Source organism: Schistocerca americana, chromosome 3 (assembly GCF_021461395.2).
Source record: "Schistocerca americana isolate TAMUIC-IGC-003095 chromosome 3, iqSchAmer2.1, whole genome shotgun sequence".
In the NCBI taxonomy this organism is placed as follows: domain Eukaryota; kingdom Metazoa; phylum Arthropoda; class Insecta; order Orthoptera; family Acrididae; genus Schistocerca; species Schistocerca americana.
In genome coordinates this window covers 587,628,777-587,654,620 of record NC_060121.1, presented here as the reverse complement: position 1 = coordinate 587,654,620, position 25,844 = coordinate 587,628,777, and the positions used below count along the sequence as shown (strand labels likewise).

At 44.0% G+C, this 25,844-nt stretch overlaps 1 protein-coding gene across 3 annotated transcripts in view; it reads left to right on the top strand.

The window, feature by feature from the left end:
• LOC124605134 (tetratricopeptide repeat protein 17) overlaps window positions 1-25,844 on the top strand; it is a 335,078-nt gene that overhangs the window by 132,941 nt on the left and 176,293 nt on the right. For all 3 annotated transcript variants that reach the window (XR_006978605.1, XM_047136616.1, XM_047136617.1), the window contains exon 8: window positions 4,485-4,621. Coding sequence is in view for 2 of the 3 variants with exons in the window: in XM_047136616.1 (XP_046992572.1) it covers window positions 4,485-4,621 (137 nt within the window). In the remaining variant the exon portion in view is untranslated. The remainder of the gene's footprint in view (window positions 1-4,484; window positions 4,622-25,844) is intronic.

Here is a 25,844-nt window from a genome sequence, read left to right as displayed (position 1 = left end):
GAAGTCGGGAGTATCCTCATCTGAGCCTTAAATGTGTGGACCAGTCTTTCAGCCTCACCGTTTGACTGTGGATGGAATGGAGAAGCCGTGACATGCATGACGCCATGACGGGCACAAAAATCCGCAAAATCGGAAGAGGCAAATTGCGGACCATTATCAGTAACAAGAGTAGACGGAAGGCGTTCCAAAGAGAAAATGTGAGCTAGAGCATTGGTGGTTGCCACGGTGGTAGGCAACGTGCAACAGACAATGAAAGGAAAATTAGAGTAGGCGTCAATAATGAGAAGCCAATAAGTACCTAAAAAAGGTCCCGCGAAGTCAGCATAAATACGCTCCCAAGGCTTCTCAAGCGAAGGCCATGGTGACAAAGATGACTTCAGGGCAGCGGCCTGTGACGCACAAGGGCTGCAGGCAGCGACCATGTGTGCGATTTGAGTCGATGCCGGGCCAGTACACATGACAGCACGCCAGAGATTTTGTGCAAGAGACACCCCAGTGCGGACGATCTGGCCAACCCTTCTGAATGTAGCATAAAACCTAGGAGAGGGTAGGGTCAGAACCCGTAACAGCCGCCAGCTGGTCCTCGGTGATGGGGAACCCGTCCACAACCCACTGCTTCGGCAACATCTGGGTGGAAACACAAAAGTTCGTCCGTATTGAATGCCAGATCAGGACCCATGGGAAGGTGAGACAGTGCATCAGCATTCACATGTTGAGCCGTTGGCCGGCTCAATTATGAATCTCATAATTGAAACGAGACAAGTAAAGAGCCCAATGCTGGAGGCGGTGTGCAGCCTTTGATGGATGAAACAAGGAAACAAGTGGTTTGTGATCCGTAACAAGATGAAATTTGGATCCATAGAGAAAAACACCAAACTTATGAAAGGCACAAATAATGGCCAAAGCTTTTTCAATTTGAGAATACTTTTGTTGAGCATCCGTGAGCGTTTTGGAGGCATAAGCAATGGGTTGTTTAGAACCGTCAGAAAAATGGTGCGCAAGGACAGCACCGACCCCGTATTGAGAGGCGTCCATGGCAAGAACAAGGTGTTGGCCAGGTCGATAAGTAGCCAGGCACGGGGCCTGTTTCGGCATAGTCTTCAATTTCTGGAAAGCCGCATCGCATGACGCGGACCAGTGAAAAGGCACATTTTTATGCAACAGGCGATGCAACGGCTGAGCCACCGAAGCAGCAGATGGTAAAAACTTGTGATAGTATGCTATTTTCCCCAAGAAGTCCTGCAGTTCCTTAACAGATGTAGGGCGAGGAAGGGCATTGATCGCAGCGACAGTTTGCTGAAGCAGAGGAATGCCATCCCGAGAGAGTTGAAACCCCAAGTACGTAATAGATGCCTGAAAAAATTTTGATTTCTGAAGATTACATTTAAGACCGGCAGTCTGTAAGACATGAAAAAGTGTGCGGAGATTTTGATGATGTTCGCCAGTGGTGGAGCCAGTAACAACAATGTCGTCCTGGCAATTTATACACTCAGGGACAGTGAGCAATAATTGTTCCAAGAATCGCTGAAAGAGAGCAGGGGTGCTGGCAACCCAGAATGGAAAGCGTTGGTATTGATAGAGGCTGAAAGGCATGTTAAGGACCAGAAACTGCTGGGAAGCAGTGTCGAGAGGAAGTTGATGATAAGCTTCTGACAGGTCAAGTTTAGAAAAATACTGGCCTCCAGCAAGTTTAGTGAACAATTCTTCAGGTCGAGGGATAGGGTAAGTGTCGATAAGGCATTGAGCATTCACAGTGGCTTTGAAACCATCGCAGAGACGAATATCACCATTTGGCTTAGCAACGACAACGACAGGAGAGGACTACTCACTGGAAGTGACAGGAAGCAAGACCCCTGAAGCAGTGAGACGGTCCAGCTCCCGTTTGACCTGATCACGAAGGGCCACAGGAATGGGCTGAGCCCGAAAAAAATTAGGCCAAGCAGTGGGTTTGAGCGTGATATGAGCTTCAAAGTCGTTTTCACGGCCGAACCTAGGAGAAAAAAGGGACGAAAATGTCGTCAACAAGAAATCCAATTGAGCATAAAGAATAGCATCAGAGACGATATTGTTAGAGTCATCTATGGAGAACCCAAAAACGCGAAAGGCATCGAAACCAAAAAGATTCTCCATGTTACTATGGTCGACCACAAATATGGGAACAGTGTGAACAACAGATTTGTAAGATACCTCAGCATCAAATTGGCCCAAGAGAGAAATCCTCTGTTTATTGTAAGTCCGTAATTGCCTAGTGACAGGTGACAGGATTGGAGAACCCAACTGAAGATACATCTGAGAATTGATGATAGTGGCAGCAGAACCAGTATCCACCTGCATGCGATCGTCTTGACCAAGTATTTGGACAGTGAGGAATAACTTCCCTGAAAGGGAAGAAGTACAATTGACAGACAATACAGAATCAGAATCAGCGTCATGTTCATGAACATCATGTATGCGGTCGGATTTGCAAACGGATGACACATGACCCTTTTTTTTGCATTTGTGACACATGGCCCAACGTTGTGGACAATCTTCTCGTGAATGTTTCGTAAAACACCGTGGACATGAAGGAAGTTGCCATGGGTTTTGCTGCAGTGTCTTAGAGGTGTGTTTACAGTTAGGCCGAGGCTGCGCTTGGGAGCGTACTGCAGCCACGTCGGCCGGTGGGGACACGCCACACGCTTCATCAACATCGCACAGAGGTTGTATTTCCCCGACGTCGCCCCATGCCTCTATTTGCGCTCCAGTGGCACGAGAAATTTCAAAAGACTGAGTGATGGATAGGACTTCATCTAGAGTCAGATTTGCCAAATGAAGGGCACGTTGCCTAACTTCTTTGTCGGGCGCCGATCGGATAATAGCATCCCATACCATGGAATTGGCGTAGGATTCTTTGTGAACTTCAGTAACAAATTGAGACGTTCTACTGAGGCCGTGAAGTTCAGCGGCCCAAGCGCGATAGGATTGATTCGATTGTTTTTGACAACGATAAAAGGCAACATGAGAGGCCACCACATGTGTTTGCTTTTGAAAATAGATGGACAGAAGTGAGCACATTTCAGCAAAGGACAAAGACTCAGGATCTTTCAACAGAGCCAATTGCGACAACAACCGATACATTTGAGGTGAAATCCATGAAAGGAACAGAGACTTACATGTTTGTTCGTCCGCGACATGAAAAGCCAAGAAGTGCTGTCGAAGACGTTTTTCGTAATCAGACCAGTCTTCCGCCGTCTCGTCATAAGAAGGAAAAGTAGGTAGAGGCAACAACGAGAGATGCCCTGCATTTGATGCCGCTACAAAATCACGAATCGCATTTGTGAGAAGCGTTTGCTGTTCTATGAGACCTTGCAGTAGTTGCTGTAAAGTAGCCATGGAAACATGTGGGTCAACGATGGAAAAGAAAATTCACTACCTTGGCACCAATTGTTATTACTTCAAGTTGAACAAATGTATTTCAAGGAAGATGCAATACAATGAAAGTCACAGATCAAGTAAACAGAGTAAGACATGTGTACACTTTAACAGTCAAATCATAACTGAGTCCAAGTCTAGCGGCCGCTGGCTGGCTGGCCGCTTAGGTGCCGCTGCTGCTGCATGGCTGGCAGACAGCGCCGCATGTAGAGGATGCGCGTAACTGCGCGGCGGCACTTTGAAAGATCGGCGAGTCACAACAGCTCTTTGTTTCAGTAATACCGACTATGTACACTCCCATTATTTGTAATACCCATAAGTGATATTTCGTTCATAATGTGTTAAAGAAAACGCTAGAAATAAGTGACACTTCACTCCAGGACTCTGTAAGTATGTTAACTTCAAAATCTCACACTTATCTTTAAAATATCGCTTGTTCGAGGGGGCCGAAGGCCAAGTGGTTCCAGAATTTACATGTAAATTCTTGAAGCACTACAATTTCTGACATCTCAACAGCTCTATATCCCACTGCTAACTTCTCAGATGTTTGAATCTCTTCTGTCATAAGCATTTAACTAGTAACATCTTAGTTTTAATTCTTATGTGCTACTAGCATTTCATTGTTGATTTTCCTCTCATCATTTATGACTGTCTGTTAACTTGCAGTCATGGCTAGTTTTCCTACTTAATCTCATATTTCTCTTATTTCCTCCAACCCCTTCCTCTCTATTTCTAACATTTATGTACAAAAATTTACTTTTGTTGGCGCACACACACACACACACATACACACACACACACACACACACACACACACACACACACACACACACACATGCGTGCATAGCGTTTTGTAGAGCCCCACATATCAGAAGTGGTTGACAATTCCATGATATCTTGAGAAAATGCATGCTTAGTTACATGTCTCTTCTCTTATCAAATATACAACACCTGCTTTGTGTACAGTAATGTGCATATGGTTAATTTGTGGTAGTGTTGAATAATACAATTAAAATCAGTTGTACATTTCTGTTTATTTCTTAAGCATGTCTATATCTATAACTTTTTGTTAGCTCCAGGGCGAGCATGTTTGCAGAAAATTGTGGATGGACATGCAGTCCTTAGCTGTGAAGTGAATGCTGAAAGCCAACTTATAGCCCAAAGTGTGACACTGAGTCTCCAAATGCTGCTGAAGAATGTTGAATTGCAGGTGGGTTTTGGTTAAGATATGAATTTGCTTCTACTTTCAGATTATAAAACTCTTTCCTTTTCCCTTTCTGCCTACAACCCCCCCTCCCCCCCCCCCCTTTCTCTCTCTCTCTCTCTCTCTCTCTCTCTCTTTCGCTTTCATAAATCTGCTACTTGAACAGAGGTGTTGGTATTTTGTGAAAAATTTGCTATGGTTTGAAGTATGTGCACTATCTGCAGTCAAATAAATCAAACAATGGAAAATCTAGGATGGAATGTAACAATATATAACTTCGCTATGTGGTGAGTTGCAGTCAAATAAAAATAGAAAGGTCTTCCTGTAGCTAAGTGCAACAGAAATGAGTGACAGAAATGCTACTATTCATAACTAGTGAACAGTCTGATTTTCCACATATTCTGTTTTCTTGGCTCTGCCTTGAACTAAATCTGTGTGACAACCCTGCCTGATATGGAAGGACAGTAACAAAATGATCAGTCGCAATCCCATTGGTTTTTTAATATTCTTGCATATCCAGATTTTTGCTATGAATAGCCACCTTCAGTGCACTGAATGAGTTATAACCCAACAAACTTGCAGCAGTACGTGCCACCATATGACTTCACTGGTGTACAGGCAGAAGGGAACATTGACTTGTGAGCCGTGTTTGTGGTAACTTGCTGATGTGCTCATAGAAAGTTAACCTTCTTTTTCTGACGTCAGACATTCTGGTTTTCCCTTCCACACTTCCTGTCAATCTCATTTTTTATACATCTATATTCCATTCATTTGCTACATTTGTCTTGTTACATCAATTAAATTCAATTATTTTGCGTGTTATCCAATGGATTTCTACTGGGCTTTGTCTTTTTGTTAATTTGAGCCTCTGTTGCCTTCACTTTTTCATCTCCCACAGCTACCCATTCTTCCTCTATTGCATTCATTTCATCTGTTTTGGTCAATATTTTGTCTAAAGCTGTGAAACTCTCAACAACCTCTGGTTCATTCAACTTATCCAGAATACATGTCATTAAACTCCCTCTTTTCTGAAATTTCTTGAGGTTTACACTGCAGTTCCAAAACCTTCTACTGTCTCTAGGTTTCTTACCTTCTTCCACGATACTTAAACCAAGTGTTAAATGTGATTAAATTGTGCTTCATGCAAAACTATATCAGGTAGCTTCTCTTTTCAGTCCTTTACACAGGCCACATTCTCCTACTGGTTGTCCTTCTCTTCCTTTTGTACTGTGGAATTTCAGTTCCCAATCATGATTAAATTTTCATTTCCTTTGTTCCCAATCATGATTAAATTTTCATTTCCTTTATTGTATTCTACATTTTCTCAATCTCCTCATCATCCTTGGAATTAGTAGGCATATAAACTTTTAGTACTGTGCTGGGTATTGACTTTGTGTGTTTTGGCTATTATAATTTATTCATTAAGTTGTTCATGGTAATTCACACATGTTCACATTTTCTTATTCATTATTAGATCTACCCTTGATTTGCACCTCTTGGATTTTGTGTTGATAATCCTGTACTCACAGGACAAAAGTCCTGTTCTTCCTTCCTGGCACCCCCTTCATTAATTCTTGCTATACTTCAACCTATCGAGTTCCATTTATCAATTCTCTAAACATCCTATGCAGTAAAGAGGTCTAAAATTCTATGTTCTGACCACTAGAAAACTACTTTTTTTTTCGTGATGATAACAGCTTCCTTAATTGTCCTCACTCTAAGTTCAGAGTGGATCACTATTTTATGTACAGAATACTTTAGTCAGAAGGATGTTGACATCATTAAACTATTCAGTAGAACTGCATATCCTCAGAAAAAAAATAAATGTTGTAGTTTCCCTTTGCTTTCAGTCATTCGGAGTACAGGCATAGTAAGTCCATGTTAACTAACATTGTCAAAAATGTTACCACTGCCACTACTGAGCAGGGTGTTTCCTTTCCTCAGGATCTGTAAGCTAGTCTGGCTTCTCCAGTAGTACACTATCAATGTGGTTTCACATACAGTAGGGTTATCTGTATTGTTGTGGCATGCAAGCCATACCATTGCCATGAGGTTAATTGTTCATATTGATGTTGGATTATTTTTACTACTCATTATGTGATAAACATACTTGAATTAACAATAAAAAACACAAATTTTATTGAATGGATTCAGTGTTCAAGCCATAAAAACATGCTGTAAAATTAACTTACTTTCAAAAAGTTATACATGTATTTGATGTAACTCTTTACAGCATTTTCAATTGGACTTTGATCTTTATAGTATTGAGTACCAATTTTGAAATGTAAATGTGTTTGTAAATTGCCAAAGGACAAAAAACATAATTTTGACTAATACAGATAATTTGTAACTGGCAAAGAGGATTCAGAATGATGTGTCAGGGTATTATGTGCTGAGTATATGCCATATAAGAGCGTTTTTCATTTGTCATTGCCTTAATTACTGTTTAGTGTAGGGTTCACTGACTTGTTGTGCTTATGGAGATCTATTATTTGGTGATTCACAAGGTTTAGAGAAATCACACTTTTAAACATCAGTTAATAATGATAGAACAATGGAAAATCCAGGATGGAATAATGACATATTATGAAAAGAATAGTTGCTGCTCACCATATAATGAAGATACTGAGTCGTAGATAGGCACAACAACAAAAATGTTATTTTCTATACCTTCTTGTACCACATGAACTTATATCTCATCCTACAAAACCCTCCCCACCCCCACTCCTTCTCCTCTCTATTCCAGTTCACACATATTAACTTCACCTAACCTAGTCACATCTGCTGTCCTCCCTTCTTCACACTTATTCAACCACAGACCTGCAGCCAATATTACAATCTTTTTATTGACTTTTTCTTTGATCTCATTGTGTTTTCACATTGATTTCAGTTGGTTTTCCCCTTTCATTATTGACCTACTCCCTTATATTTCATCTTGATCCTGTTTCGCCATTCTTCATGCGTTTCATCCTTTTTGTGATTTTTCCCATGTGTTTTGCTGTATTTTTGCAGGTTTTTTTGGATGTATTCCTACATTATTTATGTATTTTTACACCTTTTTATCATCCACCATGGATCATTGCTCCTTCTGTCTATGTTAAAACAGCGTTTCCTTATCCATAGCCAAGCCAGAACATAGTCCCACATACTGTTTCTGCATTGTTGCTGGGCTAATGGAATCCCCACTCCCCCTCCCCCAAATGGCTTTACCATCAAATTACCCATCTCTGGCTGCAACCCCTCCTTTCACAGTGACCTCCATCTGTTCAGATTCAGCCAGTCCTAACATGGTCCTGTGAAACCATTTCAAACAGTCCCAAAGCTCCTTGCAGTACCTCCTCTCCAACTGTAAAATTTTGCTGCTATGCAATTCCAAATTCCTGGATCCCATATCACACACTGAAACTGTTGCCCTCCAGGAACTAGAGCAGCATACACAACGCCTACTCAAAAAACTTTCCATCCTGTTCACATCCAACTCTCGGCTTGGACTACCACCATCCATTACATTTACAGCAACCTCAGACCTCACCTGCATCACCTCATAGCTGACAAACCCTGTCTTGCAGACCTACTACATTTACCTTCCCTCCAAGAATGCAGAACCTAAACAGACATGAAACACAGCGATGAACCTTTCCTCCGAAAGCCTTATCTCCACAGATGTATCAGTCCTTTCCAAAGCCTTCACCCTTTGTCCCACTCCCAAATTCAGTCGTACAGGACTTGTTAAGGACCTCTCCTTCTCCCTGTCCCTATACTGGAAACACTTCTTCGCCATCCACCGTATCAGTCTCAACCAAAGACCAATAATGAACCCTCCCTGATTCAGTACACTCTTCCATCAAACCATAATCCACCCCACTGCCTCCAAATCACTCCCTGTTAACTTGCCAAAATTTCTTAACCTCGAACCTTGCCTCACCATCATTCCCCAAATCCCTGAACATGCAAGCTAATCTTACATCTGCAAGAAACAACCACAAGCCACTATCTAGAAACTGATCCCAATATGATAATTCTAGCTGCTGACAAAGACACCACCTCTGTTGTTTCGAACTGCAAGGATTACCTGACAGAAGGACTCCACCAGCTGCCAGATTCATCTGCGTACAAACCCTAGCCATAGTGACTCCATTCCATAAATGCAGTGGGATCTTCAGTCTCTCCTCAAATCCTTACATCCATTGCAGAACCTCTGCCCTCTCTCCTCACCTCTACCACCCCTTGCACTCCTACTTCTACGTGCTTCCTAAAATCCATAAATCCATCCACCCCAGGATGCCCCGTTGTGCCCAGTTACTGCGCCCTCACAGACAAAATCTCTGCTCTCATAGACCAACACCTATAGCCTATTACCCACAACCTTCCTTCCTATATAAATATACCAACCATTTTCTCCACCAACTCTCCACGGTTAATGTTCCTTCACCACACCGAGCAAGGTGGCGCAGTGGTTAGCACACTGGACTCGCATTCGGGAGGACGACAGTTCAATCCCGTCCCCGGCCATCCTGATTTAGGTTTTCCGTGATTTCCCTAAATCGTTTCAGGCAAATGCCGGGATCGTTCCTTTGAAAGGGCACGGCCGATTTCCTTCCCAATCCTTCCCTAACCCGAGCTTGCGCTCCGTCTCTAATGACCTCGTTGTCGACGGGACGTTAAACACTAACCACCACCACCACCACCACCACCACCACCACCTTCACCTTCACCTTCACCATATGGTGCCCAGATCATCACTATTGATACCACTTTCCTTTACACTAACATCCCTGATGTTCATGGCCTTTCTGCTATTGAACACTAGATTTCACAACTCTCAGTAGATTCCAAACCTACAACCTCCTTCCTAATCACCATGGCCAACTATATTCTCACCCACAATTACTTCTCCTATAAAAACATAAAGTAGAATCAGATCTTGGGTATGGCCATGGGCACTTGCGTGGCACCATCCTATGCCAATCTATTCATGGGTCATCTAGAGGAGTCCTTTCTAAACACCCAAAATCCAAAATCTCTCACCTGGTTCAGATACGTTGATGACATCTTCGTGATCTGGATTGAAGGTGAGGTCACCCTATCCACATTGCTCCAGAACCTCAACACCTTCTCCCCCCATTCACTTCAACTTGTCCTCCTCATCCCAACAAGCCACCTTCCTCAGTGTTGGCCCCCACCTCAAAGATGGTTACATCAGAACCTCTGTCCATATCAAACCGACCAACCACCAGATATACCTCCACTTCGAAAGCTGCCTTCAAGAAGTCCCTTCCCTACAGCCTAGACACCCTTGGCCATCACACCTGTCTTGATGAGCAGTCCCTCTCAAAATGTACTAAGACCCTCACTAAGGCCTGCTCCCAACCTCGTACAAAACCAGATATCCCATGCTATATCTCTTCAGTCACCCACCACCTCCCAAAGTCCCACTGTCTGGCCACAGAAGAGCATTCCCATCATGAGTCAGTACCACCTAGTACTCGAGTAAGTGACTCGTTCTTCATCAGGGTTTTGACTACCTCTTATGGTGCCCTGAAATGAAGAATGTCCTACCCACTATCCTCCCCCCCCCCCCCCCCCCCCCCCCCCCCCACTGTGGTATTCCGCCGTCCACCAAACCTACATAATATCTTCGTCCATCCCTATACAACCCCTGCTCCAACCCGTTGCCTCACGGTTAAAATTCCTGTAAAGTATGTAGATGCAAGATCTGTCCCATAAATCCTCCCACCACCACCTCTTCCAGTCCAGTCACAAGCATCACCTATCCCATCAAAGGCAGGGCTATCTGTGAAACCAGTGATGTAATCTACAAGCTGAGCTACAACCACTGTGCTGCATTCCACATGGGCATGACAACAAAAAAGCTGTCTGTCCACATGAGTAGCATCTGACAAACTGTAGGCAACAAACAGCTGGACCACCCAGTTGCTAACCACACTGCCCAACTTGATGTTCTTAATTTCAATGTCATGTTTCACAGCCTGTGCCATCTGGATAGTTCCGACCAATGCCAGCTTTTCTGAACTGTGCAAGTGGGAATTCTCCCTGCAATATATATGGTACCTCACAACAACAAAGGTTGGGATGATTTTAAGTAAAAACACATGGAAGTTGTACCCACATATTTAGTCATTTGTTGTTTCATGGAATACACTTTATTGCTTAACAAGAATTATTATGATTACAAATTAAAATCCTTGTTAAAAATAATATCGCTCTCAGTAATATAAAAACTTGAACAGGATCAATTCATTAATAACAAACTTTACAATTTGTACCGTTACAAACAGGGCTTGAAACCAGGAATATACAGTCCCCAAATGCAAGTAAGAAGTCACCCCACCTAGATGTGGCTGGAAGTGGATTCAACATATTGAGTTTTACTAATAAAATGAATTACAAATGACTGCCACTAAATGTACTAACAATTCCCTAACATGGATAACACCTTAAACAAATAGACAATGCCCACCCAAAATACAGATTGCTAACAAGACATGCCATTGATGGTGTTTGTTGGAAAGCCCTCAACAATCTATAAGGCTTAATAAAATCCCCTAAGCAATAAAATACACAATCCCCCAAAATACAAGACAAGCTGCCAAGTACAACAGGTAGCTGTCACATCCAACAGGCAAGAAGCAGAACAGTTTTACAGTGAGTGGAGTCAGCTAATGACTGTGGATAAAATGGAGAAACTCAGCAGTTCATATCCATAAGTAAAGGGCTTCAAAATCTAACATGCTCCAGAAATAGCAATAAGGGTACAAGGTTCAAGCAAGTAGCTGAAGAGCAGGTACAGTGATGAGGAACTTAGGCTTGCAGAACACATTTCAAAGCTTATGTGATTCCTGAATTCACATTATTGGATAGATCAAGAGGTCCCAATTAATTGGCGATATTTCACCATGGTACATATCAATCAATCAAATTTACTTGACTAGGACAAACACGATGTGGCTGGTAGAGGCACGAGATTGCGGACCAACCTAGACATCGTGCGACGACAAAAGTGTTGCTGCAGCAGAAAAAACACACATCACTGCTCCAGGCCCAGGGAACAGGAACGCGTCATCTGCTGCCAAAATTACTCTGCCAACACACATCAGAAGGGAACAGCAATCTGCTCAAATAAGGCTACAGACGAGAATGCCTAGGATGTAGGCAGTATTAACTTATTGCGGAAGGGACTACACATACAAGTTACAAGCTTAATGTTCCTTTTCAGCACGTGCTAATGCAATGACTAGAGCATACTCATCTACAAAGAATGCCTTGTTTTTGACAGAAAGTATGATACAATTTCAACAACTCAATTTATGACATAGAATGCTTGTCCACTTGCGTGGGATATGGCATGGAACAACAAATTACATTAGTTACACTGACTGAAGACCATAAACACAATCACTCAAAGGCACATTAATGTAATTGGTCTAGTTCCGCATTAATACAGACATGACCTTATGATAAGAAGTACCAATAAAAAAACAACACTTAACTCCACTCAGGTGTGAAGAGGCTGTGAGTTCCAGGATTCCAAGTCAGGTTGTTATACCCTGCAATCCATACAGACAGTCTCCAACGTGCCATAAAATTTAAGCTTGTTGAATAGGCCAAAAGGAACTTGCTGATCAGGTTGAACGCCACATCCACTGCTCTTCTTACAACTCGCTGGTATTAATTCTTAATTCAGCCAGCAAGGCTTGCCTCTGATCAATTTAACCCCTCATGCTTCATGAGGTGCGTAGTGGACAGCAGGAATTTCCCAAAACCAACAACTTTCCAGCCACATGCCCTCCACGTAACTGTTAGTACCAGGACCTTCTAAAAACCAACAACACACACCTTGACCAAAGACCCTGGCTCCCTACAAATGATCAATAATATAGATACTGACAGCCCAAGTAGTTAATGATGCCAGCGGAGTGCCATTGCCCACCAAAATTAAAGCCACCATGCCTCAACATCATGCCCTCAAACCAATTATCCCCCCCCCCCCCCTTAATTTGGTTTCCCCTTTCTACAAGAACTGCACTCGCCCACTAAATGCTGGATATCCCTGTACATTGATGGCCTGGTGAGGTGAGCTTGTACCTTCACCAAGGTCTTGTACAGGCCTAAATGCCCATCCACCGTTGAATTGTGGAAGTAATGAAAGACAGGGGGGACTAACTCAAGAGGCAAGAAAATCCTGAATTCCCCAGGTTCGCCAGCCTGTTTACACGATATAGCATTCTTCAGTGAAAACCTTGGCATCTCCTTCCCAGACAGCAATTGCCTCCTAATTGGTCCCAACAATGGGTCCTAATAGTGCTTGATTTTAATATTGGCAAATAATCAGGGCATTTCACTCAGAACAGTACAAGCAAGATCACCGGAACCATAGGCTCAATCTCCTTCATTGATATCTTCCTGTTCAAACAAATGGCTGAGCATATTGGCTACCTGACTGTCAGAACCTTTAATGTGCTGCACCTTAAAATGAGATGCCGAAGTCCAGAATTCCTACCTCACGATTCTACCAGTTTTCCTGGGTCTGGCCAGGACCCAACTCAGCACCTGATTATTGGTCCGTAAACCAAACTCCCTATGTTCCAGACAGAATTGGAATTTTTCTAGGGCAAACAGAATGACCTGTGCCTCACATTCATACATGGAATAATTCAACTTGGGGCCAAACAGCCTCCTTGATGCAAAAACTAAAGGGCATCTGTGACCTTGATCCTCTTGGTGGAGAACTGCAACAATCCCTGCATTGGACGTGTCAGTCTGTATAATACATTTCTTGCTGAAGTCAGGCACAGCCAACACTGGGGGGTTAGTGATGGTGGTGTTAATAGCCTCAAATGCATACTGTTAGCTTTCGTCCCATTCAAAAATTTCTCCCTTCCGGTGCAGAGCATTAAGCGGTGAAGCAAACTGGAGCAAAATTGGGAATGAACCTGTGGAAAAACACACATCAAAAAAAGTTTTGCATCACCTCTGTTCCGAGAGTTCCGGAACCTGTACAGAAAATTGGAATAGAGAACAATGTAAACATCATTTCTCCCCTTTTTATTGTGCATGAAAACCACACATTGTGTGTTGTATCACCATACAGCAAGACCTTAAGGGTTGGTGTTCCAGATTGCTGTGCACACCGATACCTCTAATACCCAGCAGCATGTCCTCTTGCATTGATGTATGCCTGTATGAGTCATGGAATACTGTCCACAAGTTCATCAAGGCACTGTTGGTCCAGATTGTCCCACTCCTCAACAGTGATTCGGCATAGATCCCTCAGAGTGGTTGGTGGGTCATGTCATCCATAAGCAGCCCTTTTCAATCTATCCCAGGTATTTTCAATAGGGTTTGGAGAACATGCTCTCTGTCAGTTTCCGGCAACTAGAGGAAGCAATGTGGTGCTGGTGTGCAAGACTCACACGTCCTCTTCATCATTGGACTTATTTGGAGGTGCTTTGCCGATCTTTTCAGGATATTCGGCTGCTACAATCTGCCCAACTTCTTCTCCAAAGATATGATGCTATTTGGAGGAATTTTCTCTACTCTTAAAATGATTGTGTACACTCAAGATACTTTTAAATCAATCCTACTATATTTCACTTCCACAAACAGAACACCTCATAACAGTTTTTACATAAATGAATCACATTTTGGAAGCCCAATGACTTGCGGTCTGTCAGGAACTATTACGTACTTTTACAATAAATACAGTTCCAAAAACCTCTCAAGCTTCTCACATGTCCACCATCCACAACTTTAGGAAGTTAGTAAGTAAAAAGTGTCTTTTCTTTTCTTTTCCATAATTCAACTGTTCACAATAATGACTGTTGTAGCACCGTCACGGAGTAAGGTGCGCTTGCTCCTAGTGCTGATCTTGTAACTCTGTGATGAACGAGGCAACCACTTGCCCGTGTCAATTGACCATCACTATTGCCGTATTCTCCCGATACATGTCCATCCTGCACACACCGAAACCAGTGGCGAGGTAGACACATCTCCACTCTCTCACCCTCGTACTTAAAATATCAGGTGTTCAAGACAGTGGAAAGCCGAGTGTCTCTAGACTTTACACCAAAATTCTCGAGGCACTACAGCTGGCCACTCTAGTTGAGCAATGTCGTTATACTGAAGGAAGTCATTCACAAGATGTGCATGATGGGGTAGATGAATGTCTTGCCAATATGCAGCTGATATGGTTGCACTATCGGTCGGAGGATGGCACTCGTGCATCGTACAGCCATTACAGCACCTTCCACGATAACCAGTGGCATATGTTGGCCCCACAAAATGCCACCCCAAAACAGCAGGGAACCTCCACCTTGCTGCACTCACTGGGCAGTGTGTCCAAGGCGTTCAGCCTGACTGGGTTGTCTCCAAACACGTCTCCGACAGTTGTCTGGTTGAAGGCATATGCAACACTTGGTGAAGAGAACATGATGCCAATCCTGAGCTGTCCCTTTGGCATGTTGTTGGGCTCATTTGTACCGTACTGCATGGTGTCGTGGTTGCAAAGATGGACCTCGCCATGAATGTTGGGAGTGAAGTTGCACAACATGCAGCCTATTACACATCACTTGAGTCATAACATGACATCCTGTGGCTGCGCGAAAAGCATTATTCCACATGGTGTCATTGCTGTCAGGGTTCCTCTGAGCAATAATCCTTCGGTAGTGGTGATTCACTGCAGTAGTAGCCATTGGGCGGCATGAGCGAGGCATGTCATCGATAGTTCCTGTCTCTCTGTGTCTCCTCCGTGTCCGAACATCATCACTTTGGGTCACTCTGAGACGCCTGGACACTTCGCTTGTTGAGAGCTCTTCCTGTCACAAAGTAACAATGCGGACACAATCGAACCGCGGTGTTGACCATCTAGGCATGGTTGAACTACAGGCAACACAATCTGTGTACCACCTTCCTGGTGGAATGGCTGCAACTGATCGGCTGTCGGACCCCTTCTGTCTAATAGGTGCTACTCATGCATGGTTGTTTACATCTTTGGGAGGGTTTAGTGACATCTCTGAACAGTCAATTGGACTGTGTTCTGATACAATATCCATAGTCAACGTCTATCTTCAGGATTTCTGGTAACCAGGGTGATGCAAAACTTTTATTTGACGTATGTAGTTGGCACGAATGACCATCTTGTATGCGAGCGTCTGGCTGTGTGGGCCCTGAGCTGAAGCTATGGAGAGGGGACGGTGGGTGGGGATGGGGGGCAGGATTCGTACGTGTCGGAGGAGGTCAACCCGTTGGTGCGCATGAATTTATGCTGGAACACGGTCATCCCTTCCGCATGTTTGTGCCAATAAACCTAGCTACCTCCTTCCTAGTTCTAGTTTGGGGGAACCTCTTCAAGTCCTTCCTTTGCTCTTGGTTGATACTAATGCCATACCTAGAAACCAGATGACCCACAAATGAAACCTGACACCTGGTGAGAGTAATCATAGGCAGCTTGACAGTTAATCCAGCATCGCGAAACTTTGACAACAATTGTCTAAGATGGGAAAGGTGTTCCTCAAATGAATCACTATAAATGACCATATCATCCAGGTAGTTAAATACACAGACTAATTTCAAATCCCCCAAGATCCAACAAATGAGAGAACAGCAGCTCCTGTGGCCAACCCAAACGGCACCTTATTGAACTTGTAGAGGTTTCAGTCAGTGCAAAAGGCTGTGGCACGCTTGGATTTTTTGGTGAGAGCAATTTGATAATAGGCTTGATTCAAGTCAAGCACTGTGAACCACCTAGACCAGAGAACCACATGAAACAATTGTGTAGATCAGGCAAGGGGGCTGACTCTAAAACAACCTCTTTATTCAGCAGCCTATAGATAATCCACAAGCAACCTATACTCCTGGCCCTGAGCCTTGGGGACAAGAAAAATCAACGAGGCATAAAGAGAAGTAAAAGGCCTGTTCACCCCATTCTGCAGCATACTAGCCAGCTTCTGCCTCAAGATTTTCATTTTGGGGGCTGAACATCGATAAGGAAACTGCCGAACAGGAACTTAATCGATCAGACATATATCATATTGGATCACACTAGTGACTCCTACCTTATTAAACAAAACATCAGAAAACTCGCCCAACAGACCCAACAAATGCGTGGCCTGGTCCAATTGAAGATGTACCACATGAAATTCCCCAGTCTCGCAACTTATAGGATTAATCACGCTCTGATGGCAACAAGAACATAGGGCTGTCTTCTCACCTTGTGAGAATTTAAAGAAGGCACTGTTAGCAAAATGAAGGACCAACCTGGCTCTTTGAAAAAAATCGCCACTGATCAATAAATTAATGGCTAGTTTCCTTACAACCAGGAGAGTAACCGGCCAGGAAAAATTGCAGATGGACAAACTACCCCGCACCTCCCCAATCAGAGGCAACTTTTGCCCATGGGAGATAATTTACACAGATGGCTGAACTTCAAATACCACTTATAGTCAAGTAATGGGACAGAACTACCGGAGTCCAATGACACACACAGAGGCTCCTGTCTGACATGGGCACAAACATAAGGAAGGGATGATCGTGTTGCAGCATGAATTCCTGCACACCAACGAGTTGGCCTTCTCTGACACGTGAACTGAGAGAGAACTTTTCACCTCTGGAAATTGAAGGCACTGTTGGTGAAATCGCACCTACCCTACACTGCTCATCAGCAAAGGCGAGGGACTCAGTAGAACCTCTTAGTTTTTGCAGTTCATCAATGTTGGTGGGATGGTGAGCAAAGACCAAACGTGAATGATCCTCGGTGCCCATGCCCTCTAAGATGTTAGAAACGTTATCAGACTTTGTAACTAGGAAGTTCAGGCTTGCAGAACGCGTTTTGAAGCTTTTGTGCTTCCTGAATTCACGGTATTGGATAGATCAAGAGGACCCAATTGATTGGCAATACTTCGCCGTGGCACATATCAAACATTCAAATTTACTTAACTAGAACCAACACGATGCTTCTGGTAGAGGCACGAGATTACTGATCAACCTAGACGTCGTGCGATGATGGAAGTGTCACCACAGCAGAAAGACCACACATCTCTGCTTGGGGCCCGGGAAACAGGAATGCATCATCTGCTGCCAAAACTACTCTGCCAACACACATCAGAAGGGGAAAGCAATCTGTCCAAGTAAGGCTGCAGATGAGAATGCCTAGGATGTAGGTAGTATTAACTTATTGCGGAAGTGAATACACATATGAGTTACAAGCTTAACACTCCTTTGAATTAATTGAAAATTAAAAGGGTTAAATATCAGCACTTGCTAATGCAATGACTAGAGCACACTCATCTACAAAGAGTGCCTTGTATTCGACCCAAACTATGATACAATTTCGTTTCACCAACTCAATTTATGACATAGAATGCTCGTACACTTGCACAGAATATAGCATGGAACAAAAAATGATAAGTACCAATAAAAAAGATTAAAAAAAAAAAAAAAATTTAACTCCACTCATGTGTGAAGAAGCTGTGAGTTCCAGGGCCGTAAGCCAGGATGTTATTGTCACTAGTCCGTACAGGCGGTCTTTGAGGTGCCGCAGAATTTAAGCTTACAGGGTAGGCTGATAACTTGTCAACCAGGTTGCATGCGATGTCCACTGCTCTTCCCACAACTCGCAGCCATCAATCCATAATACAGTCATCAAGGCTTGCCTCCAACCGATTTAACCACTTGCGACTTCTCGTGGCACATACTGGACAGCAGGAGTTCCCCAAAACCAACAGCTTCCATCCATGTTCCCCCTAGCCTACCCTTCAAGTTTAAATTGTGTGCCACTTCGAAGACTGCCTGTCCTGACTGGTGGTAATAACACCCTGGTTTGCAGTCCTGGAACTCGCAGCTTCTTCACACCTGAGTGGAGTTATGTTTTTTTTTTTTTTTTTTTTTTTTTTTTTTTTTTTTTTTTTTTTTTTTTTTTTTTTTTTTTTTGTCATCATCAGTACCATGCCCATCAAAAACCAACAGCACACGCTTCAACCAAAGACCCAAACTCCTGATATATGAGCAGGATCGATATCGACAGCCCAAGTAGTTAGTGGCGCCAGCAAAGCTCCATGCCCACCAAAATTAAAGCCATCATGGCTCACTGTTCTATGTTCCCATAACCCTCCTGGCCTCAATCTTCATTAGTAGTTGTCCTTTACCCACCATCCCCTTCCCCTCCAACACTATACAGCCCTTTGCTCTATCAATGCACGCAATGTTTTTTGAATTTTCTCCTTTTCTGCTGCTCCTCTCCTCCCACCCCGTGCCCTATATCTAATCCTCCCTACTGCACCTAGGTGTCCTATGCTGTCCCTGCCTTGTCCCAGTATGCTCCCACAAGCAGCTCTTTACCCTCCCCCACCCTTATTCTTCTATCCCTCCCCCTACCCATTTCAGCCTCCTCCTTACTCCAGCACGTAGTTTGCTTCTCCCATCACGCATAGCTCGCAACCTTGCCTTGGCAATCAGGGACTGTGGTCGTGTGTGTGTGTGTGTGTGTGTGTGTGTGTGTGTGTGTGTGTGTGTGTGTGTGTCTAATTACTTGCCTCTTTGGCCAAAAGCATACTTGCTGACAGTTTTTTTGTTGTGCGTATCTGCGACTCAACATCTTCGCTGTATTGTTAGAAGCAACTATCCTTTTCATAATAAGTCATTAATAATGATAGTTCATAATAAAATTCAACATAATATTCAATGTGACTTCTGAAGTTTTATTACTTGTGTTGGAATCATCTTAATGAAACACTGTGTTGATATATTTTTCTATTGCTTAACTTGCATACTTTAGGATCTGTAGTTATTTCATGAGGTTAAAATGTAGTCTTTCTTCATAGTAGGGGGCAGAAATTACCAGATTGACAGTGTGGTTTTACACTAGTGGGAGACCTTGCACTATTTACAGTTTGAGGTGCACCTCCCAAGCTCATCTCACTACCTGGCTGCTGATTAGCATGTTCCCTCTCTAATCTTGTGACATAGTATTCCATCTCCTTCCAACATTCCTTCAGCCAGTCTACTTCACAGGTTGCCCATATCAGCCTTTATTTTTCTGCAGACTGTCAAATTGATAGGCAACCTCATATGCACCCGGCTGATTCTATCTCATTGCACTCTCAGAATATAACAGAATTACTTGTCCAGCCCCTGAGAAGTATATTGTTGACTGGCTGTGTTGTGCTCTTTCTAACACAGCTGTAAAGCAGCCTGTGAAATTGAGCGTGTTCTGCTTAGCAGCATTTTCTGGCACTAGATGGTCAACTGTGCTATTGGGCACAGTTTGATGGTGGCCATTCATTTGGGGGACTGCTGGTTGTAATCATACTCACATAAAATGATGTACAGATGTTAAAGAAGAGCTAATCTATGATTTTATTTTGTTTTTTTATTTTACACATCTAGTTGCGTAAGACCAAATTAAGGAGCAACTCTCTATGGCTGGGGAATGAGTCAGTACATGAAGTTAACATCAGGAAAGTAATAATTTATAAAATAATATTTACATGAATTCTCTGTGGATGACACAAAAATTAGGCTAACAACACTATGACACAAGAATTAGCCTAATTTTTTCCAAGACCAGGAGAGAATAGACAGAGCAAGGCATAAGGAAAGCCTTCAGTTTAAACTTAGAAGTGTGAGGATTACTGCTAAGATTTTTTAATCCTTTGGCAGCTTACTGAAAATGGATGCACCAGAAAACTGAAGCCTTTCTATGCAAAAGAGTCAAGGAGATGTGATACACATTCATATTGGATTTCTCTGTAGTATTAACTGAGTGAAACCAGCTAATTCTTGGGAATAAGTCATATAGTTAACAACAAACAACACTTAGAGACCAGTGTCAGAATTCCCAAAACCTGAACAGGAGCCAACAAGAGGTTCACAAACTTACATTGCGTTTGACTTAACTGACTGTTTAAATGATTAACGGAAAATCTCATATAAAGATGTGAAACAAATACTAACAAAGAGATAGAGGGGCTGGCCAGTACTTACCTCAGCTCAGTACAACCGATAGATACACAAAAAACAGAACCGAAAATTTACGTTCCTAGCTTTCGGAACAAATGTTCCTTCATCAGGGAGGAGAGAGGGGAAAGAAAGGGAAGAAGGGAAAGTGGATTCAGTTACTCACAACCCAGGTTATGAAGCAACAGGCAAAGGAAAACAGGGAGGGTAGCAAGAATGGAGGCATGGTTGTCAGAGGGAAGCCAAAGATATTCTACTGTAAGTACTGTGCCAGCTTCAAACCAAAGAGGATGCATACAGAAGTAAGGAGGTATATAGTATAAAGATAAACACAACTATGTAGGATGAAAAGATGCGTGAATGGCTAAAGAGGAAAGGGAAAGAGGAGAAGACTGAAGAGTAAATGGGAGTGAGGTTGTTTAACGTAGGTTCAGTCCAGGGGGATGGCGGGATGAAAGGATGTGTTGGAGTGCAAGTTCCCATCTCCGCAGTTCAGAGGGACTGGTGTTGGGTGGGAGAAGCAAAATGGCACATACGGTGTAGCAGGTTCCTAGGTCCCTAGAATTATGCTGGAGGGCATGCTCCGCTACTGGGTATTGGACATCTCCTAGGCGGACAGTTCGTCTGTGTCCGTTCATGCGCTCAGCCAGTTTAGTTGTTGTCATACCGATGTAGAAGGCTGTGCAGTGCAGGCATGTCAGCTGATAAATGACATGTGTAGTTTCACACATGGCCCTGCCTTGAATTGTGTATGTTTTACCAGTAGCGGGGCTGGAGTAGGTGGTTGTGGGGGGATGCTCGAGGCAGGTTTTGCAGCGGGGTCGGTTACAGGGGTAGGAACCGCTGGGTAGAGAAGGTAGTCTGGGAATATTGTAGGGTTTAACAAGCTCTGGGTGGTGTGGGGATAATTTTGTCAAGGGATGATCTCATTTCAGGAGTTGACTTGAGAAAGTCATATCCCTGGCGGAGTAATTTGTTGATGTATTCAAGGCCAGGATAATATTGGGTAACAAAGTGGATGCTTCTGTGTGTTCTGGGGGTAGGAACATTGTTGTTGGACGGGGAGGAATGTATTGCTCGGGAGATCTGTTTGTGGACAAGGTCTGCAGGATAGTTGCAGGAGAGGAAAGCACTGGTCAGGTTATTGGTGTAATTGTTGAGGGATTCGTCACTGGAGCAGATACGTTTGCCATGAATACCTAGGCTGTAGGGAAGGGAGCGTTTGATGTGGAATTGAGTGGCAGCTATCAAAGTGAAGGTACTGTTGTTTGTTTGTGGGTTTGATATGGACAGAGGTGTGGATGTGAGCTTCAACAAGATGAAAGTCAACATCCAGGAAGGTGGCTTGGGTTTTGGAGAAGGACCAGGTGAAATTCATATTCGAAAAGGAGTTGAGGTTATGGAGGAAATTAAGGATTGTTTCTTCACCATGAGTCCAGACCACAAAGATGTCATCTATAAACCTATACCAGGCCAGGGGAAGCAGCTGTTGGGTCTTCAGGAAAGCCTCCTTTGTGTGGCCCATGAAGATGTGGGCATAGGACGGAGCCATCCTGGTTCCCATGGTCGTTCCTCTGATTTATTTGTAGGTCTGGCCTTCAAAAGTGAAGTAATTATGGGTGAGGATGAAGTTGGTAAGTGTGATAAGGAATGAGGTTTTTGGAAGATCTTCGGGTGGGCATTGGGAGAGGTAGTGGTCAAGGGCAGAGAGACCATGGGTATGTGGGATGTTTGTGTAAAGGGATGAAGCATCTATGGTGACAAGAAAGGTTTCAGGTGGGAGAGGAGTGGGAATGGATTTGAGGCGTTCTAGGAAGTGGTTTGTGTCTTTGATGTAGGATGGGAGTCTGCGGGTGATAGGTTGGAGGTGTTGGTCTACCAGAGCTCAGATACGTTCTGTTGGGGCTTTGAAGCCTGCTACAATGGGACGGCCAGGATGGTTCTCTTTGTGGATTTTGGGTAATAGGTAGAAGGTAGGGGTACATGGCTCAGGTGGAGTGAGCAAGTCTATGGAAGCCATTGGAGGCCTTGTGAGGGACCTTGGATTTTTAGGATTTTCTGCAGCTCAGTCTGGATGGAGGGAATGGGATCCTGGGTAACAGCTTTGAAGGTTGAGGTGTCGGAGAGTTGACGCAGTCCTTCTGCCACATACTCCACAAGGTCAAGTACCACAGTTGTGGAGCCTTTATCCGCCGGGAGGATGACAATAGAGCTGTCCGTTTTCAGCTCCTTAATGGCACGGGATTCAGCTGGGGTGATGTTGGGGGTTGTCGGTATGTTCTTCAAGAAGGACTGGGAGGCAACACTGGATGTGAGGGATTCCTGAAATGTCTGCAAGGGATGGTTTTGGGGGAGGGGAGGAGGATCCCTTTGAGAAGGCGGTCGGAACTGTTCTAGACAGGGCTCAACACTGGGTCTAGTATTTGGGGGCTGTGTTTGGGTAGTGAAGTGATATTTCCAGTTGTGGTTCCGGTTGAATGAGAGGAGATCTTTAACCAGGGCAGTGTGGTTGCATTTAGGCGTGGGGCTAAAGGTTAAGCCTTTTGATAGAACAGATGTCTCTGGATGAGTGAGGGATCTGGATGAGAGGTTTAGAACTGAATTGGGACTGGTGATATGTGGCATTTGACTGTGGTTATAGTTGAGATTTGGTCTGTGTGGGGTATGTGCTGGGACGGGGAGATTGAGTAGGGTGGCTAGGCTAGGTTTGTTGGCTATGAGGGGGGGATTTGTTGGAGGTTCTGTTGTGGTTGGTGTTTGTGAGGGATAGGGAGAGGGACCCCACTTCTTAGGTGTTGCACTAGCACTGTGGATAGCTTTTTCAGGTGGTGTGTGGCATGGAACTCAAGTTTGCAGCTGGCTTCTAGGATGATGTTTCTGAGTGTGTTCTCCAAGCAAGGGTTTGAGAGGTGGAGGAAATTGAAGAGGGATAGGAGCTGTTGGGAGTGGTGGTTACATGAAGTAGTGTAGAGATTCAGGACAAGTTGGGTAAGGGCTAAGGATTGAAGGTTTTGGAAGTCCAGGAGAGACTGGTGGAAGGAGGAATTGCACCCAGAGATGGGAACTTTTAAGGTAAGGCCTTTAGAGGTAATTCCAAAGGTTAAGCACGACCGGAGGAAAAGTATGTGGGATTGCAGTTTGGCTATGGTGAATGCATGTTTCTGGAATGAATGTAAATAATGTGGTATAGGATTAGGGTACATAGTGGGTAGCTGGTGGGTAGGGAAATTAAATAACTAAAATTAAAATAGTAATCATAAGAAGGAATAAAACACGGAGGGAAGGACGAGAAAGAAAGAAATTGTGTTGGTAATGTTCAATACCAAAGGAACACCACTACATAAGAAAAATACGGAAAAAGTTGACCAGATCAAACAAGTATGTCCAGATCAGGGGAAAAGAACACACGTTGCTCAAAAACAGAGATAGCGAGTGGCGCAAAAAAGATCGCGCGTGCCGCAAAAAAGTTCGCAGATGGCGCTGAAACGTCCCAAAAAAATTTTTCTGTAGCAGAGAAAGATAGCCAATGGCACAAAAATGCCAGATGTAAGTGATAAAGACTTCACAACTGTGGTACTTGACCGTGTGGAGTATATGGCAGAGGACTGCGTCAACTCTCCGACACCTCAACCTTCAAAGCTGTTACCCAGGATCCCATTCCCTCCATCCAGACTGAGCTGCAGAAAATCCTAAAAATCCAAGGTCCCTCACAAGGCCTCACAACAGCTTCCATAGTCTTACTCACTCCACCTGAGCCACGTACCCCTACCTTCTACCTATTACCCAAAATCCACAAAGAGAACCATCCTGGCCGTCCCATTGTAGCAGGCTTCAAAGCCCCAGCAGAACGTATCTGAGCTCTGGTAGACCAACACCTCCAACCTATCACCCGCAGACTCCCATCCTACATCAAAGACACAAACCACTTCCTAGAACGCCTAAAATCCATTCCCACTCCTCTCCCACCTGAAACCCTTCTTGTCACCATAGATGCTTCATCCCTTTACACAAACATCCCACATACCCATGGTCTCTCTGCCCTTGACCACTACCTCTCCCAATGCCCACCCGAAGAACTTCCAAAAACCTCGTTCCTTATCACACTTACCAACTTCATCCTCACCCATAATTAATTCACTTTTGAAGGCCAGACCTACAAACAAATCAGGGGAATAGCCATGGGAACCAGGATGGCTCCGTCCTATGCCAACCTCTTCATGGGCCACATGGAGGAGGCTTTCCTGAAGACCCAACAGCTGCTTCCCCTGGCCTGGTATAGGTTTATAGATGACATCTTTGTGGTCTGGACTCATGATGAAGAAACACTCCTTAATTTCCTCCAAAACCTCAACTCCTTTTCAAATCTGAATTTCACCTGGTCTTTATCCAAAACCCAAGCCACCTTCCTGGATGTTGACCTTCATCTTGCTGAAGTTCACATCCACACCTCTGTCCATATCAAACCCACAAACAAACAACAGTACCTTCACTTTGACAGCTGCCATCCATTCCTCATCAAACGCTCCCTTCTCTACAGCCTAGGTATTCGTGGCAAATGTATCTGCTCCAGTGACGAATCCCTCAACAATTACACCAATAACCTGACCAGTGCTTTCCTCTCCCGCAACTATCCTGCAGACCTTGTCCACAAACAGATCTCCCGAGCAATACATTCCTCCCCATCCAACAACAATTTTCCTACCCCCAGACCACACAGAAGCATCCCCCTTGTCACCCAATATTATCCTGGACTCGAATACATCAACAAATCACTCCGCCAGGGATATGACATTCTCAAGTCAACCCCTGAAATGAGTTCATCCCTTGACAAAATTCTCCCCATACCACCCAGAGTTGCCTTTCGTCGCCCCCCTAACCTCCGTAACATCCTTGTTAAACCCTACAATATTCCCAGACTACCTTCTCTACCCAGCGGTTCCTACCCCTGTAACCGACCCCGCTGCAAAACCTGCCCAATGCATGCCCCCACAACCACCTACTCCAGCCCTGCTACTGGTAAAACATACACAATTCAAGGCAGGGCCATGTGTGAAACTACACATGTCATTTATCAGCTGACATGCCTGCACTGCACAGCCTTCTACATCGGTATGACAACAACTAAACTGGCTGAGCGCATGAACGGACACAGACGAACTGTCCGCCTAGGAGATGTCCAATACCCAGTAGCGGAGCATGCCCTCCAGCATAATTCTAGGGACCTAGGAACCTGCTACACCGTATGTGCCATTTTGCT